The sequence below is a fragment of the Zootoca vivipara genome, chromosome Z1 (genome assembly GCF_965207765.1).
Source record: "Zootoca vivipara chromosome Z1, rZooViv2.hap1.1, whole genome shotgun sequence".
Lineage (NCBI taxonomy): Eukaryota > Metazoa > Chordata > Lepidosauria > Squamata > Lacertidae > Zootoca > Zootoca vivipara.
The window spans coordinates 35,270,820-35,289,721 of NC_142583.1; the positions used below are offsets into that span (position 1 = coordinate 35,270,820).

At 41.3% G+C, this 18,902-nt stretch overlaps 1 protein-coding gene across 1 annotated transcript; it reads left to right on the forward strand.

Moving 5' to 3' along the window:
• Positions 1-763: 763 nt before the first annotated feature.
• Positions 764-17,611, forward strand: PLRG1 (pleiotropic regulator 1). Its single transcript, XM_035113299.3, has 15 exons — positions 764-890; positions 5,665-5,771; positions 6,181-6,314; positions 7,006-7,059; positions 7,862-7,955; positions 9,452-9,542; positions 9,724-9,825; positions 11,602-11,694; positions 11,995-12,144; positions 12,236-12,337; positions 13,301-13,403; positions 13,995-14,103; positions 14,287-14,426; positions 15,404-15,597; positions 17,082-17,611. The coding sequence occupies exons 1-15, from the start codon at positions 882-884 to the stop codon at positions 17,139-17,141; spliced, it is 1,542 nt and encodes a 513-aa protein (XP_034969190.1). The 5' UTR covers positions 764-881; the 3' UTR covers positions 17,142-17,611.
• The last annotated feature ends 1,291 nt before the right edge of the window (positions 17,612-18,902 follow it).

An 18,902-nucleotide genomic window follows, 5' to 3' on the forward strand; every position in this document is an offset into this window, starting at 1 on the left:
GAAGCGGCTAGTCATGCTGGCCACATGACCCGGAAGCTGTACGCTGGCTCCCTCGACCAGTAAAGTGAGATGAGCACCACAACCCGAGTCGTCCGTGACTGAACCCAACAGTCAGGGGTCCTTTTACCTTTACCTTATGTTTCAGATGAGTAAATAATAATAATAATGTGTGTGTGGGGGGGGTGTTATTCTTGTTTTTATTACATATTTTGTCTTTTTTATCTTGTCTTTTTATGTTGTGAACCGCTCTGAAATCTATGGATAAAGGGCGATATACAAATTAAATCAATAAATAATAATAATAAGTTAGCAATGGTCCTATGGCTCTGTGGCTTTCAGTTTCAGATAATTTTTGTTCACAGACCTCCAAGCTCCTGATTTTAAAATCACTGAATGGCGTGACGCCCCGTAGGTGTTTCTATGAGAATGGCTAATGCGAAGAGAAACAGAAGCACGGGGGTTTGCACGCATCCTTTTCACGCGCTTCCCTGGAAGTCCGAAGGGGACTCGCTCTCTAGCCAGGCGCATATGGCATTGGCACTTCATAAAGGCTGCCGCCACGTTGACTTCAGGCATCAATTCATCTCTCCCCGGCTCTATGCCGGCTGCCGCCTTTTGCTACGTAAGGGGCGCCCGTTTCGAACAGGCAGCTCTTCGGTGACGCCATCAAGTAAGCGACCGGCACTGGAAGGAACCAAAGAGGTTCCGCCCTAAACGCTGCCCCGCGCAGGCGCGGCAGAGGGAGCAGCGCGTCAATTCCGGCGCGGCGAAGGCAAAGCGCCGGAAGTGGCGCCTTCTTCCTAACGGGCCTGCATCCGGCGTCGGTTTTGCCGCGGTTTTCGCTGAATAACCAGGTGGTTGTAACTGAGGAGGCTGGCACCATGGTGGAGGTAAGAGGGCAGGGCTTTTTCTCCTGCCGCGGGGTGGGACTGCCGAGACTCGTGGCGCGACGAGTTAAGGTCCGTTTCGCTCCTTCGCGCCGCTTTTGGGGAGGGGGGTCAGGTGCGCGAAAATTAGACCCAGGCACCCCCCAAACTTGACCCTCCAGGTGTTTTGGGACTACAACTCCCATCATCCCTAGCTAACAGGACCAGTGGTCAGGGATGATGGGGATTGTAGTCCCCATCTGGAGGGCCGAGTTTGGGGATGCCTGATTAGATCCTTTGAAATCAGCGGGATAAGGCAGTTGCTTGTCTTTGGTTTGGGCGTAGAGCTGGGTCTGCCTCCTCCAGCGCCGGCTGTGCCTTAGAAAGGGTGGAACCGGGGCGTCTGTTTGTGTTGGCGAGAGTGAGAAGCTTGGAGAGTTGCGTTCAAAATCCTTCCCGATGTTGGCTTGGAGAAGGGTTTTCACACATTCAGGGTGTCTTACAGGTACATAGTCAGATAGTAAGCATGAAACGTGAAGGTAGTCATGGAAAAGATCAAGAATGAGTGTAGACTTTGCTGAAATGGCAACATTAACTGGGAAGCTCAGAAATCGAGACGACAAGAATGGGGAAAGTTTATAATTTATTTACGAGACCACTGTAAGCAGGTTAAAAAATTGGCAAAATTTTAACCACACTTGTATAGTAACAGAAAGTATGGATAATTTAGAAGGACAAAAATTTGGTTAAGTATTGATACACAGTTGTAAATATCATTAGGACCCATGGAAGGGATGGGGGGGGGGAGTCAGGAGATTCAGAGTAATTTCAGTATTTGGATTTGGAATTGTTTTTTGTTACATGTTTATACCTTTTAAAAATCAAATATTTTTAATATATATAAAAAGAATGAGTGTATACTTAATCCCACCTCAGAAATAACACCTCATGGATTCCATCAATACACGAACTAGCCCCTCTTTCTGGCATTCGAACATGCCAGTGAACATCCATCAGTGATAGTTGGTAGCTAAAGGGGCTCTCAGGTGGTTCTCGATTTAGGAATGATGCAGGAATGTTTGGTTGCTGCTGCTTCACCTTCATCTGGTGGTAAAGGCTGAAGAGTTATTTATATACAGTGGTACCTTACGAATAACGCTACTTACGAATATTTCTACTTACGAATGGAGCTCCGTCCGCCATCTTGGATGCTGTTTAGATAGGATTTTTTCTACTTACGAATTTTTAGATAGGGTTGCTTCTACTTACGAATTTTTTCACCCAATGCATTCCTATGGAATTTGACTTACAATTTTTTTCGACTTATAAATGTGCATTCGGAACGCATTAAATTCGTAAGTAGAGGTACCACTGTATATCTGTCTCTTCTGAGTAAGAAAAATTGTTCATTTGAAGAGCGTATGCCTCGAATGCAGAAGGCCTCCCATTCAGTCACAGACCTAAAAAGCATCTTTGGTGACAGGACTAGGAAACTCAGACTAGGTCTGAGACCATTGAGAGTTACAACCATAATAAGCAATGCTTAGTACAGGCTGTATGCCTAGTGTTAGTTTTTTTCATTTCCTCAGATACTGAGGGTTTTTTTAAAGTGTTTTTCTACACCCAAAAATAAATAACTTTTATATGGTGAACTTTTGTTTGCTTACTCATGAAAAGTGACAGGAAAACTGCATTTCCTTTTTAAAACTAGGGGCAATAATGTTGGGAAATCTTTGTGCCTGGTCTGAGCTTTATTGGTGTGCTGTGCTTACATGCTCAGAATCTTTTTTAAAAGCTGCAATTATCCCCAGATCTCATTGTAAAATAAGCTGTCTCTAAGGCACACATACTGCCCAAGTGCTGTTCTTTTTTTATTCCTCAAATACCTGACTGAAAACACAGGTCAGGCAATAGGAAGAGGAACACTGCTGTATCCATCTTGCCTGTAACATACATAGAGGTATGCTGCTATTACATGCTGGGTTATGCTTGTATGGGGCCCATGTGAGATTATCCCATGATAAACCATGTTTGTGGATGAATTAACTGTACAAAGAATTCTAGAGTATTTAGCTTTTCTGCATTTTGGTACCACTCTGACCAAAGTATTCACTGAAGAGCAGGGGAAGAAGTTTGTGTGATAAATTAGTTACTATTTATCCAGATCACTGTCAGCTTCTAGGTTTCAGACCCTTCTTTCCAAGTACTAAGTGGCCCTGCATTGATACAGGAATGCTAGTCTCCATCTTACAACAGTGCAGCCAGAGGTCTTAACTTTACATGGGTGCAAAAGCCCAAGAAGGCTGTGGGTGTAGTGCAGGGCCTTGCACAAATTGGGTTTGAAGGCAGAGGGACAATGTACCTGACAGCTATCCATTATGTCAGATTTGGTATCTCATTTTGCAGCTCTGAAAAGTTTGGAAGCTTGTCTTGAAGCACAAACTCTAACCAATACAGAGCCTTGTAGGATAAACAGCACCATGCATCTTTCACCAAAGTGGCAAGAATATGAATTACACATTTCACAGACAGGCAGCCTCCACATCCACAATTTCTCTGTGTGTTAGAACATGGGAGTCATTCCCAAATAACATGGGTCAGCAAAAAGGTTTGGGGAGCACAAAGTGCATACAGAACATTAGTGTTAAGGGACGAGAGAATGGAGGATAGGATAAGTAAATGCAAGTGCCCATTTTCCTAGCTGGAGAGTAAAATCAGGTTGGCAAAAATGCTGTTAAGATGTTTAAAAGAGGCAGAGATTTTATTTATGGTGTAATGGAGTATGGAAGCAAAACAGTTTCATCTACATGGTGAACGGCTATTGAAGTAATGACTGCTATTGAAGTAATGAATGAACGGCTATTGAAGTAATGAATAACATTCTTTGTTATTAAATACTTCCATGCATCCACATATGATTTTGGGCACAAATGGGTTTGGTAGGTGCTTTTGTTGAGGAGTAACTGATTGGGACAAATGTGTAAACCCCACTTCCACTGCATTCGAGCATGCATCTGTTCCTTGGTCTTTCATTCGTCATGTGTTGGCCATAGCTGCTTTGTCACATAAACAAGGTAGGAAATTCCAGTATCACCAATGTAATTGACATTGGCTTCCCAGTGTAGGATAATAGTAAAAAGCAGTTTAATGTGGCCTCTGTATTAACATTCGCATGCTAGCCTGATCAACCAAGCAAGTAATAGTTGATTGGAGCCAACAAAAAATGAGAAACAGTTCTCTGACTGGACGTGCAGAAAGCTAATGGATCATGTTTAATGTTCTGTAAATAATGTCCTCACTCTGTTAGTTTTTATCCAGTTTTACAATGACAATAAATTTAGAGGAAAGGTGACTTGCCAGAAAGGAAGTGTAGAGCTTTTATGTCTGGATTTACACCCAGTTCACCCTAGGATGGAAAACAGACTTTTGACCAAAGCATTAGTCTAATGTCTAATGTCTTTGATCTTGACACTCCGGAAAGGAAGAAAGTTAACTTAATACTTCATTTGGAAAGTTGAGTCATAGTTCTTAGCACCTGGCAGATTCTGTTGCAGAGTAAACAGCTACTTATTAGAATGGGGGCAAGAGCTATACTCCCTTTTCTCATTTGTTTTTGGTAGTTTACCTTCTTTTTGAATGGGGGTGGGGAAAGTGAGCTACACTTGTTCTAAAGGAGAACAAAATAAAGTCAAGCTAGCCATGTATGCATAAGTACTGTACTGTTAGTCTCATACCTTTTATTGGACTCAGTTAAAACATCACAATACAGTGGAACCTTGACTTACATATGCCTCATCTCGCGGATGTTCCAAGTTGCGTCCGCTGCAAACCCGGAAGTAAACACCGGGTTTGCCACGATTCGTGTATGCGCAGAAGTGGCTTCTGCCATCTGCGCGTGCGCAGAAGCGGCTGCCGCCGTCTGCACATGCGCAGAAGTGCACTACCGCCAAATGCACACAGACACAAGACGCCTCTTCTAGCGTCCCATTTCGACCAGCGGACAGACCTCCAGAACTGATTATGTCTGTAAGTAGAGGTTCCACTGTACTAGTGAAAGTAACATTTATGGGTTATATTTTTCCAAGTACACATACTACTGCAAACTATTTTAAAAAACATTTTAGTAGCTGTTGTACTTCTGTTTATTTCTAGGACACATTTCCAAAATGTTTTATATAAATTAAAACAAAACTAGAAGTGCATAACAATGATAACAAGCAGCTAAAAGCACATACCAAAGAAGTTCACCAAAACAAAGTATTTAGTAAACATTATTATTTGGTAAACATGTATCAAGTACATGCATACTTAGATATTTAAACACAGTGAGTTGTATCCAACTCAATTATGCTCAAAATCGTCCCATTGAAATTTTAATGCTACAAATACAAAGCTCAATGTTCAATGGGACTACAAATAGTCCCACTGAAATTCTAATGCTACAAATACAATGCTCAGCTCCCCAACTCTCTAGGGAAGGAAAGGTCTCTCATGTCATCATGCTGAACTTTAGACCTGAAAGAAGTATTTTGTGTTTTCTTCTGTCTACTCCCAAACTTGGCAAGGTATGAAGACTCTCATCATTTGCCTCTTCTGACTTGGGAGAGAGAAGGCTGATTTCTCATAAAGTGTTTGCTGATTTCTCATAAAGTTTTTATGTTTGAATCAGATAGAAGGGTATGAGATACTTGTGCATTTCTGTCTACTCTAGAGATCAGGAGAAATGAGAACCTTGCTTGAGCATTTTTAATGAAATAGGTCTTGCTAAAGATGTGTCTGAAATTTTTCTTCCCTTTAGGAAGTACAAAAGCACTCTGTGCATACCCTTGTTTTCCGATCTTTGAAAAGAACTCATGACATGTTTGTGGCTGACAATGCAAAACCAGTATCATTGGATGATAGGAGGTAAGCAGGATTCCCAGTAAACTATTGGTACTTTTGAAGCTACAAACCAGTCTAAAATCTTAATCCATTACTCAGCAACCCTATTCCATAGTACCACAGTATCACTTTGAAATGAACTAGTTCTTGAGGGCTTAGAATCAACATTGGATTGTGTTTACAGTGATGGAGGAGGAAGTTAAAACTAGGGCCTGTGAACACCTAGGGTGTAGTAAAATCTAGCAAATTATAACATTCAGTAACATTCTTGTTTGCTGGAATATTTTATCTAAATACTGAGCATACTGCATCCCAATGTAAGTCCACATGAACATCAGAACTGTTATCAGAACTCCTAATTGTATATCTTACTTAAAGCATGAGTTTGTTATGATCAAAAAAAATAGATGTACTAAAGTGTTTTCTTACGCAGCCACAAAGTAAAGATGGCCGTTAAACTTCGTACAGAGTACAGTTCTGTGCTTCACATGCCTGTATTGAAAGAAAGTGCTCGAGAGAAGGGTGTGATTGATTCCTATGGACATAAGCAGTATCTTCAAAATCAAGGTATGTCTACAGTTATAATTGTATAAATCCGAGTATGGACATTTGGGCCCCACTTACAGTGAAAGAATTTTGCTGCACTTTCACTTACAATGTGGCTACACAAATGAGGACCCTGTATTTTTATTTTATCTTAATTTCCTTGCTTGTCTTCTGTCATGGATCCAAGGCAGCATACATGTGGTTGACAAAGACTTGGCATGTGCAAGTGCATATTAAATATTTTTAGAACAACACGTCAGAAGAGTTTGAAGTTTTTCTTCTTTCACATAGAAACTTTTTGCGTATCTGACAGTGGCATTGGCACATGGCCTGATCTGTGACTTGCCATGGTGTAGCAGCTGGTGATCTTTATCCAAAGTATAGCTTGCTAGTGCAGAACATTTTTTTTATTAATTATATTTATATCTGACTGTGTTTATTAATGGTTTATTGATACTCCTCAAAGAAAAAAAAATGGAAATAAATGCCACTGTGTCAGAAGAATGAGTGGAAAAATGTGAATTCCTAAGTTTCATGTTAAGTGTATAAGCAGTGCATAATGCATGTGTTTACAAGGTAAACAGTACCAGCAGTTCTTGTTATGTGCAAGTTATAATGAAAATTGTACAAAGGTGTGTTTAGGAATTCAAGTAATTGTCAGTTTACTATAATATTTATTAAAGTATTAATCAACAAATCTATTGCTCTTTAGGCGATGATGATGAATATTTGATAACAGGGACACATCCATATCCCCCTGGACCTGGTAAGATTTTGAACAAACTATTTGGGTGAAATTGAGTGCAATTTTAGTATCTATATTTTCCCCAGGAAGATGCCACTAATGATGCAGTGCTTGATAGTCACTGCCTCTTAATGAAGCTAGAGGATACAATACCAAAAATAATTGGATGCATATATGGAGGGCAGCTTATACATGCAAGTTACACAAGCAGTGTTTATTGAAGTGTGGTTTGCATCTACCTAATAAGTTCTTACATGTAGTTCACTTGTTCTTAGACATTTGATTATTAAATCTTTGGATATTGGCTAAGAGATATGATGGTCCTGGAAAATTGGGGGAGGTGTTCCCCCATTTTTCCGGGGGGTGGGTGGGTTGGTGTTTCTGGGCCTTAACACATCTAGCTGTGCTGCTGTTTAGTGAAAATTAACGGGGAGGATTTCTCTCATGGAACACTTTGAACCTAAGAATTTCATAAAGTATCTAAAGTGTCCAGAAGAGCATTACAAGTTGTCCAGTATACTTGGGTATCCTGAGCATCACGAGTTATATTTTTTTACCTGCATTGTAGAGAACTATAGTTTCAACCTGTTCCAAAGAGAGAAAATAGACTCTTTGAATTTTAAAAGCCAGTTTAGCCCTGTTAAAGTCAGGTAAAATTAAATCAACTGAAATCCTTAGATCCATAGCATTAGATACATGTGATCAATAATGACTAAGTTTTGAAGGGTGGCTTTTGTCAGCAAGAATAGATTGATCAGGATTTAGTTGGTAACAAAAAGTAATTAAGATTTGTCTTAACTATGTGTATTTTCTCTTTTATAAGGAGTGGCTTTGACTGCAGACACTAAAATTCAGAGGATGCCTAGTGAATCAGCAGCTCAGTCATTAGCTGTGGCGTTGCCACCTTCTCAGTCCAAGTAATTATATTGCGTTAAAAGTAAAATTATTCTGTGTTTTTAACTGATGATTAACTGTTTTTAACTGATGATTTTAGCGATGAAGTTTGCATGGAAAATGCAATGTAAAGAACAGCTATCTAAATCTGTATTAATGGAAACAGAATAACGTGTTCAGTCTTAAACTGAGCTTTTGGAATTTTTCATTGATGTAGCTTCATTTGTTTTTCTATATTGCTGAAATTTAAGAACTGAATGTTGTCTGATGAGATGGAATGGAATTACTGTGGGAGCCTTTTCCTTGCACAATTGATCAGCATTTTTTTGTTAGTTCTGATTACCTCTCTGTGGAGGTGAGATGAAAAGGGGGGCTTTGGATTAGGGAGTGATGTGAAGACAACGGCATACGTTCAGTTCGTTTCCATTTTTGAGTGAAGTCTCTGTGGGACCTTCCAGTAAAAGCTAGTTTGCAAGGATTTGAGTTGTGAGCCACGAAGTCCTGGTTCAGATTTCACCTGTACCCACTAACCATGCAGTTTACTAACCTTATTTACTCAGAAGTGAGTCCCGTTCAATTCAGAAGGACTTCCTAGTAAGCGTGCTTAGGTTTGTAGCCTAAATAGCCTGCCTCTTCAAAATCTTAGCTCTTCATCTGCAATATGGAAGCAATAATACTGACCAACTTACAGCACTGTTTTAAGGATAACAGGCTGGTCTTCCCCTTGCTGTCATCTTTTCCCTGTAGGTTCCCTGTTTGATGACAGGCCAGAGCACATTTCCCTGCAGCTCTGCTGCCCAAGGCAACCTATGATGCATCTGGAAAAAATAGTGCCGCAATAAAATGGCCAATTTAGCACAAGTTATTACAGTGGTACCTCGGTTTATGAACACAATTGGTTCCGGAAGTCTGTTCATAAACTGAAGCGTTCATAAACTGAAGCGAACTTTCCCATTGAAAGTAATGGAAAGTGGATTAATCCGTTCCAGACGGTCCACGGAGTAACCGTTCATAAACTGAAGCGAACTTTTCCATTGAAAGTAATGGAAAGTGGATTAATCCGTTCCAGACGGGTCCGTGAAGTACTTAAACTGAAGCGTTCATAAACTGAAACATGGGTGTAATTGGTTCCGGAAGTCTGTTCATAAACTGAAGCGTTCATAAACTGAAGCGAACTTTCCCATTAAAAGTAATGGAAAGTGAATTAATCCGTTCCAGATGGGTCCGTGGCGTTCATAAACCGAAAATTCATAAACCGAGGTGTTCATAAACCGAGGTTCCACTGTAATGGCTAAGGATTATTATAAATAATTGGGTGTGACTTAGTCTTATTCATGACTAATTTTAGCTAGATTGTGCCCTTAAATCACTGAAGAACACGAACACTTTTTGTATTTACATGCACAAGATTTTGTCAGTTACTTGAAAGAAGCAACTGAAAACAAGTGTCTGCTAACACTTTGTAGGATAATGTATCTTCACTTTCCCTGCCTCACATCCACTCCCCCTGCCTTTCCAGAATGGAATCAAATCGAACTGCTTCTAGTGTTGGTGATATATACAGACATGCTGGAATTCCTGAGCGCTCACAGCCTCCAGGTTTGACTCTGGTAAGTCCCGTTAATTGAAATCCTCTGATGGAGATGCAGTAAATTTACCAAATTGGATTCTTAACAGTGACTTTGTCAGGAATAGGGTTGTGACAGAATGACACTGCATAATCATATAGGGATAGTAGAAACTAATTGGGATATTTGTTGAGTGTCGTTTTAAAATGTCTTCCTTTTATAGGCTATGATGGAAGCTGGTGGGAACAAAAATTCTGCATTAATGGCAAAGAAGGCTCCGACAATGCCAAAACCACAATGGCATCCCCCATGGAAGCTGTACAGAGTAAGTAGGAATTAAATTGCAAAGATGAGTCTCAGGATGAATTGATTGCTAAGCACTGGCAGGCTCAAGCCTCAGGTTCAAGCACTCCTGCTCCAGTGCAGTCTAGAGCATGGGTCAGCAAACTAAGGCCCACGGGCCGGATCAGACCTAATTGCCGCCTGGATCTGGGTCGGTCCTGGAATCGCCGCTTGGATCGGCGTGATCGTTCGGACTGCGTCATTTTTTGGCCATTTCCCCCCAGGCGCCATTCCCCCCCCACACACACACACACCACGGCAGCGGCGGCGCTGCCTCCTCCCTCCCTCCCTCCTGGCTTCTCCCTGCCCTGCGGAGGAAGGGAGCTGGGCTTTGATTGGTGCCAGCCAATCCAAAGCCTCACCGCCCGCCCACTGAGGCGTGGCCCAGACTCGCCACCCGCCCACCAGCCTCTCTGTCCGTGGCATGTGGGCATTGTGACTGGCACATTGCGGAGTTTGGGCTGGAACTTGGCGCCCCTGCTGGCCTCGCGCCTGGTGCCTGGGAAAGCTGGCCCGGAAAGGAGAGGCGCCGCCACTGGCTCCCAACCACAGGCAGAGTGGCAGAGGAGGTAGGAAAGGGGGGGCTGGGGGAGAGAAAAAAGTCCCTCTCTGCCGCACGTGTGCGCAGTCCAGCCCACCACAAGGTCTGAGGGGTGGTGAACCGGCCCCCTCCTAAAAAAATTTGCTGACCACTGGTCTAGAGGAAGCATCTAAAGCAAGGGTGCCAAAATAGCCAAACAGGCTCCCAGAGTGACTTAAAAACACCAGAAGGAGGACAGCCAGTACCCTCAGCCTTTCAGTGTTTTAAAAAAAGATGGAAAGAGGAGTCCAATGGAACTAGTAATAAAATAAATTACTGGATTGAGACCAGTGTGGAAAATGAAGAATTATTATTATTATTATTATTATTATTATTATTATTATTATTATTATTATTATTTATACCCTGCCATCTGGCTGGGTTTTCCCAGCCACCCTGGGCAGCTCCCAACAGAACATTAAGAACTTCCCTAAAAAGGCAAGTGTCACCTTCCATTGCCCAGGGGTGTTTGTTTTGCATTTGTTGGCTTGTATGGGAATTGAATAGCAAATGTGGAGGTGCTGTGTGGGTGGGTGTAGAACAAGAGAAAGATGGCTTCAGATTACCTTCCTTTAAATTAGCATTGAGTTGGAGAGGGGTGGGAGGGAAGAGATTCCAACAGCTGAATTTGATGGTTACATTTTTCCATATTAGGTATTCACTGAATATTTGCAGGTCGTATTAATTACACTATCAAAACACAGTTTATAACCCGAGCTACAGATTGTGTTATGATATGTGTTCTAAACAATAAACAAATGGTGAATAAATTGGGTATAGCTCTGAAGTCAAATTCATAAGCAAAATTCTTTAGTTGAATAGTTGTTCGTAAATCAACTTGTGTTAACTGTTTAAGTTACAAATGTTGATACAGTTGTACCCTGGTTCTCAAACGGAATCTGTTCTGGAAATCCGTTTGAAAAACGTTTGAAAACGAAGGTGCAGCTTCCAGTTGGTTGCAGGAGTTTCCTGCACTCAATCAGAAGCTGCTTCAGATGTTCAGCTTCCAAAAAATGTTCGCAAACTTCCAAGTTTGCGCCGTTTGGGAGCCAAAACCTTCGAGTCACAAGGCGTTCGAGAACCAAGGTACAACTGTATTATATTTAATTGGAATCCATCTTATTTTATAACAGTCCATCTTATTTTATAACAATCCATCTCATTTTATAACAATTGCAGGTTATCAGTGGACACTTAGGTTGGGTGAGATGTATTGCGGTAGAACCAGGAAATCAGTGGTTTGTTACTGGCTCTGCTGACCGAACTATAAAGGTAAGAGATAGCTGAAAAATCACTGTCTACTGCCATTGATGCTATTTTTGGTGCTGTTAAGTGTTTCATGACCAGCATAATTTATTGCCCATCTTTCTTTCTGTTACCTAGAATTTTAGCTGCACCAGTGTGCCAGAACTGGAATGAAATAAAAACTGAATTTTCAGACTTCATAATTCTGTGTAGCGATTAATTTTGTACGCTGCTTAGGTCCTTGAGATGTTGGACTCCATTAAATGAACAGTCTTTGATGTCTTAACTTTTGCAAGATCATCAAAACATTTTTTTCTCTTGCTTCAGATCTGGGACCTTGCTAGTGGCAAACTGAAACTATCTTTGACGGGGCATATTAGTACAGTTCGGGGTGTAATAGTGAGTGGGCGGAGTCCATACCTTTTCTCTTGTGGAGAAGATAAACAGGTGAAATGCTGGGACCTTGAATATAATAAGGTAAGCCAAGCACATTGGCAGCAGCTGAAATCTTATTAGTAATAGCTATTCACGGATTCATTGTTTTAACTGAAATATGTTTGATGTGTAGGTTATAAGGCATTACCATGGCCACCTGAGTGCTGTGTATGGCTTGGATTTGCATCCAACAATAGACGTGCTTGTAACATGTAGCAGAGATTCAACGGCACGTGTAAGTAAAACAGAGATATCTGTGATGTATTTGATCTGTCTCTTCTTGTGTAAGATAAATAATAGGTTTCCTGCCTCTTGCCAATTTGGCTTCCATTTCAAAAGCTACAAATCTTACCAACCCTCCCTGGTTTAGGGTATGTGATTTGGTCAGATCTAAATCATGCATTGAAGACAGAAACTTGGCCTTTGAGCAGGAAGGTATGGCACTCCCTTTATCTTACATGGATGTAGTCTCCGTTTAGGCAAATTGTGGTATACCACCATATGTGATATATGCTGTGAATATATGTGTGCATACCTGCTTGTCAATAATGTGTTGCTACAGGAAAATACAATTTTGTGTTCTGTCTTATTCCCATTTTTTTAAAATAAATAAATACAAATAATGTCACAATGTAGGAAAAATGTCACATTTGTGAATCAGCTTTTCAAGGCATATATGCCTCCTGCCTGCCTGCAGTTTAGTGAACATTTATTACTTGGCCGACAGCTTCAGTTTCCACCCTAGTTTATGTGTTTCATTATCTTCAGGGGCATTAGGGTGGGTTGTAACAGATACCTTTGTATGAGTTAAATTTTTTGAAGGTTTCCTGTGGCCTAAGAGTTATTGCTTTGGCTACAGTTCAGTGTGGCATCTCCCACTGCGGAATACACAAATTATGAAATGATTTAGGGCAGTAATTCTTAAATGCTGGGCTCAAGTTCACAAGAGGATGAGGGAAGTTTGATGATGAAAGGCCAGGCTGCTAACTGGTAATACTAGAAGTAATTGGCCTTTCACATAAGGAGAGACCTGAGTGATACATACTTTTGTCATTGGCATGCACTTAACAATACAAAAAAAACCCGGTTATAAACAGAGTGAATGCATGCTAAATGGTTTGGCCACAGAAGATTATAAACCAGCTTTTGATGGTGGATGGTGTATTTATCAGTTCTAATCTGCTTCTAACCTCCCTAGATTTGGGATGTGAGGACAAAAGCGAGCGTGCATACGTTGGCAGGACACACAAATGCTGTGGCGACAGTGAAGTGTCAAGCGGCAGAACCACAGATCATCACAGGTATGGTGGAAGTTGTTTACCAAATGCAAACAGCATATCCAGCAGTTCACTGTTACAGTCAGCTGGCATATAGGGGAAGAAAACTGCCGTTCCAATTCCCAGAATCCCTTTGGAAACATATTGAGAACCAGAAAACAACTACTGATTTGCAGCAATGTTGTGAATCGAAGATGGTAGAATATGTAGCCTGTTTTGCTGCTTGATTTTCAACTGAAAACTAGCAGCGGGAGTTTTTACAATGTGTTGGTGAATGGTAATCCACTAACCAATAGGAATCTATTTACTTACAAATGTGTGTACAGCAGATGGAAGGCCTTTTCAGAAAAGGAAGTTCCTCGGCGCTTTGAAAGTTTGACTATTGGATAATCCTAAGTCCCCTGGCCTAAGACATTGAAGTGCATTTTAAGGTAACCTTAGATGCATATATGATGATGCCTTTCCTGCAGGGATTCTCAGAAGTAGAGTTGTAATTGTGAAACTTGGAAGTATAACAAAATTGGGGCATGTGATTCTTTAACATACAGGCAGTTCAGATACTTATCCTATCCGCATGCCTTTCTAAAATCTATTGTTATTATTTTGTATTTACAGGAAGTCATGATACCACTATACGACTCTGGGACTTAGTGGGAGGAAAAACACGGGTCACTTTAACCAATCACAAGAAATCAGTAAGAGCAGTAGTACTGCACCCAAGACAGTAAGATTTTTCAGGTTTTTTTCCTGTCCTGTTAACGTAATGTAATAAATATAATATATTATAACTACAACAACTGCAACAATGTATATTATTGAAGAAAGTGGTAAATTAAATTGTTAATCAGATATAGTAGTCTTTGGTTAACTGAACTTCCAATACTTGCTAACATACACCTTGTTACAGGTACACGTTTGCATCTGGGTCTCCGGATAACATCAAACAGTGGAAATTCCCTGATGGAAACTTTATCCAGAATCTTTCTGGTCATAGTGCTATTATCAATACACTAGCTGTGAATTCAGATGGAGTTCTGGTTTCTGGAGGTAAATGAGAATTTTAGAAGTAGCTTGAATAGGAATAATTATTTTTTGTTCATATTATTTACTGTAACATGTTGTCTGCAGGGCTGACTTACGCAGACAATTCTGAAACACTGAATAGCTCAGAGGTCACCAGTCCATTTTGATTGACTCCACAAATGTATAGCACTAGCATTGAAAGAGCTTTGGGTCCCAGACTATTCAAAATACTGCTTTTAATGTTTAGAGCAAAGCTTTCAAAATTGTGTTTCGACACGTTAGTGTGTTGGCGTCGCATGAATGCTCCCCGCTTCTCCTGGGGCTAGAAAGGGGTTAGTTAAACAGCTGGTTTGCTAGTAAAACTGAATTACTGTGTCGTGAAATGATGCATGTCTAAAAAGTGTGTCACCAACAAAATTAGTTTGGAAAGCTTTGGTTTAGAAGAGCAGGCATCCCCAACCTGCGGCCCTCCAGATATTTTGGCCTACAACTCCCATGATCCCTAGCTAAGAGGACCAGTGGTCAGGGATGATGGGAATTGTAGTCCAAAAAATCTGGAGGGCCGAAGGTTCGGGATGCCTGGTTTAGAGCCATAAATGAACTTGGTCCAAGTATGTTGAGGGTGCAATTGGAAGAATTCTTGTTCCAAATCCCACCTTTATCTGACATTTGATTGAAATGAGTTGCAGGGCCTTCTAAATGGTAGCACCTGTGTTTTAGTATAGACTGCAGATGGCACAATCTTAAGAAACATCCCCCTTTATCTTACGAAATGCCCCCTCTAAACTGATGCCAGCTATGACTAATCTTTCCTGGGAGAATAAGCTCCATTGAAGTCAGTGGGGTTTGCTTCTGAGTAAATGCGTATAGGATTATGCTGATAGCGCTGTTGTGATTACATAGAGTAAGTGGGTTTTTTAAAATAATAATAAAAGCATTAAAGTGAATTTGGGCTGCATGTTGAATTGTAAAGCAGGTGTAACACTGATTTTGTTTTTCAGCTGACAATGGTACGATGCATCTTTGGGACTGGAGAACTGGGTATAACTTCCAGAGAGTGCATGCGGCTGTACAGCCTGGATCATTGGACAGCGAATCTGGAATATTTGCGTGTGCATTTGATCAGTCTGAAAGCAGGCTGCTTACTGCTGAAGCTGATAAAACCATTAAAGTCTACAGAGAAGATGATACTGCGGTATGGAGAATCATTCTTTTTCGCCACATATTTTATATATAAAACTAGGTTTTAAGATACTCTTAGGACAGATATTCTGGAAGCATTATCCCTAAACGCTGCTTACTGCTAGAGTGATTACACATTAGCTCGGGCAGCCGGCCTACTTCTTCAGCAGCAAACACATCTCATGGGATGGGGAAATGTAATAAAAAAGCAGTCACTACAAATAGAGGGCAGTTAGGTTGCTTGCCTGCAACTTTCTAACAACAATGGAATAAAATGATTTCTAATTTCATTTTCAGCCTGAACAGGGTAGATTTTTTAAATGGTTAAAAAGAAGAAAGTACTATGCATTTATTCAGAGCAGAAAATGCTTGATACTAGTTTCACAAGATTACAAAAGGATGTATGGATTTGGAGATGGCTGCTGCATTTTAAAAGCAGACAAGTATTTCATTAGCCACACTGATTATCTGCTACATTTAGAGCACAATCCTATGCATAGAAAAAGTCCCACTGAATTCTTGTTATATGTGAATAGGTTTGCAGCCTATATCTGTTGTGCAGAGTTCTGCTGCATTACTGGCTCCAACTTAAAGACTAAACATTGCAGCAGCCTTCTGTCCATTATTATTTCCCTGTACATCAAACTACGCTTGTTTTACAGGGGAGAAAATCACTCATGACTTTTTTATTGGGAATCTTTGATCAAAGGAAACTGAAATGTTTTCTGTTGTCTTATTTTCTACTTTTAAACTAAAGCTTGTTACTGTATATCTTGATTGTACAGTGCATTTGAGCCACTTAAATAACTATACAGTGGAACCTCGGTTTACGCCTACCTCGGCGAGCGAACGCTGCGGACCCGGAAGTGTTTACATCTGGGTTCCGCAGCATCGGATGCACAGACGCGATCTGCGCAGCTCGCGCATGCGCAGAAGTGATCTGTGCAGAAGCGCTCTATCGGTGCTTCATGCACGCGCAGAAGCGTGCCTTCGACGAGCGAACACCTCCGCAGAACGGATTGCGTTCGCAAACCGAGGTACCACTGTAGTAGATCCAGTAAACAAATCTACCTGTGTCGTCATCTCCACACATTTGATGCATTGATATGTATTGCACTCCATCTGCGAAATGGGATTAGTGGCTTATTTTACCAGGGCTTTTAATTGATAAATTCTAATGCTTGTGTGCAGAAGTTGAAAGAAACACACAGTGGTTTCCAGTTCTGCTGCCTCCTCTGCCACTGGATACCACCCATAATAAACATTTATTGATGTGGTTATGTATATTGGACCAAAACTGATAACTTTCCCCCTCCTGTTGATGGCAATATTTTTATATTGTTCTCTTAACTTCAGCTGGATCAATAAACTTAGTTCATCAAGAGTGTGATTTCATAGTAAAATTCAATGACTCTGATCTTATTAAACATTCTGACTTTAACACAAGCTGGAATTCCAATATGTGTTTTTTTCTTTTTCTTTTAAAAATATTTCTAGACCGAAGAAACTCATCCTGTCAGCTGGAAACCAGAAATCATCAAGCGAAAACGATTTTAATGAGAATCCACCTCAATAGCTGTGCCATTATCCTGACTCTGACTACAAAGCCTGAACTCTCCTCAAGTCATTGCTTTGTTTAGTTTGCAGTTTTTATATTATATATGGCTTCCCTCTAGGATTTTATCCTCTCTGATCCCAGGAAATCAGCTGCAGATGTTATGCACATCTGAAGAAGTGAAAGTTTCTTTTAATAAAATGGTAATGTGCTGGTGATCATAGTCACCCAGTGTGTGCATGTCATTCTATGTGGGCAGAAGGTGGTGTGAATCCCACCTGATCTTTCCTTGTATCCCCCTTCTTCCCCCTGAGGAAAAAAACAACAACTCCTGTTTGGTACTTGATCCTATGGCACCAAATAGTAAAACTGTTTGGGGGGGGGGGGAGCCATTGTAAAAGTGATTTATGTCCTTAATACAATGTGCTACTTCATTGAGCTGTAATGCAATAAAATATAAATTTCTTTTCCAGTTTGTTCTTGGGCGTTAACAACTAAAATGCAGAACTGTGCTCTTATATGTTGTACGTGTGGTTCTGTTTCAGAGCAATGGTTTTGACCATCTCGTGTCAGAATCCTGCTTTAAAAATTTAATGAAACAACCTCTTTAAAATGCTTTCTGACGAGTGTCTATTATTTCATTCTCTGTTAGTAAAACTTTTAAAACGCAAGTCTTTTTAACACTCCACAGAAGAGGTAGACGAGCAGCTCTGAAACGACACAAGCTTTTTGGCTGAGACCAAAATTGCGATGGTTTAGCAATTTTGCTTTCTGACTAGGGCTGGGCGATATATCAATCAATATATTGTCCAAAACCGATTTGAAGCTCACATTGTGATAATTGTTTCATAATATTTGAGCAGGCAATATATCGTGAATCGTGTGTAAGGGCTACCGTAGGCGATATCAGGTTTTCGTCATCACAATACCCCCCCCCCAAAGCTAAATGTTGTAGTGTGCCACAATGTCTGAAATAAGGATGGAATTATACAGAGCTGAACAGGACAATGTCCAGGCAACTGCTACTACTTAAGAGGTCTAAAACGGATAAATGACAGTATTATCGGTCACTACACAGTCAGTTTCATCAGCAGGCAAGCCAAAATGCATCCCAGTAGGGGTTTGGGGCTTGGCTACCAAAAAGTGGCATGTAAGACCAAAGTACACCAGTGAGTCATAATGAATACAAATACAGTAATCTGGGACTACCAGCAAGCCTCCTAGGCAGCAAAAGTGGCAGCAGCCAGGAGGCGGCTGAATCAACAGTGGGGAAGGGGCAGAAGCAGTGGCAGCAGCGGCACAATAATCAGCCTGCGAAGCCTCGCCACAGCAGTAGGCGGCAACAGCAGCCTGTGAGGGCAGTAGTGGCCTGCAAGGCCTTGTGGCAGTGGCAGTGGCAAAAGCAATGGCCTGCAAGGTCTTGTCACGGCAGTGGCAGTGACAGTGGCTTGTGAGGCCTTGCAGTGGTGGCAGGAGATAGTGGCAGAAGCAGAGGTGGCCTGCAAGGCCTCACCGAGGCAGGCTGCCAGCTTCTGCCACCACCTCCCGCTATCATCAGGAAGACTTGCAGGCTGCTGCCACTTCTTGCCACCGTGGTGAGGCCTTGCATGCCCCTGTTTGTGTGGCTATTGGGCCTTGCAGGATGCCACTACTATTGCTGTCACCATTGCCAGAATATTGCAATATTCTGATGCCGCTACTGCCGTCACCTGTTACTGCCTCAAGGCCCCCCCCCCCGTCTCTGCCGCGAGGACTTGCAGGCC

Coding starts and splice junctions, on each gene's coding strand:
- PLRG1 (XM_035113299.3), top strand. Junction 9,543..9,723: donor AGCCTCCAGGTTTGACTCTG/GTAAGTCCCGTT, acceptor TTCCTTTTATAG/GCTATGATGGAAGCTGGTGG. Junction 14,427..15,403: donor TGGAGTTCTGGTTTCTGGAG/GTAAATGAGAAT, acceptor TTTGTTTTTCAG/CTGACAATGGTACGATGCAT.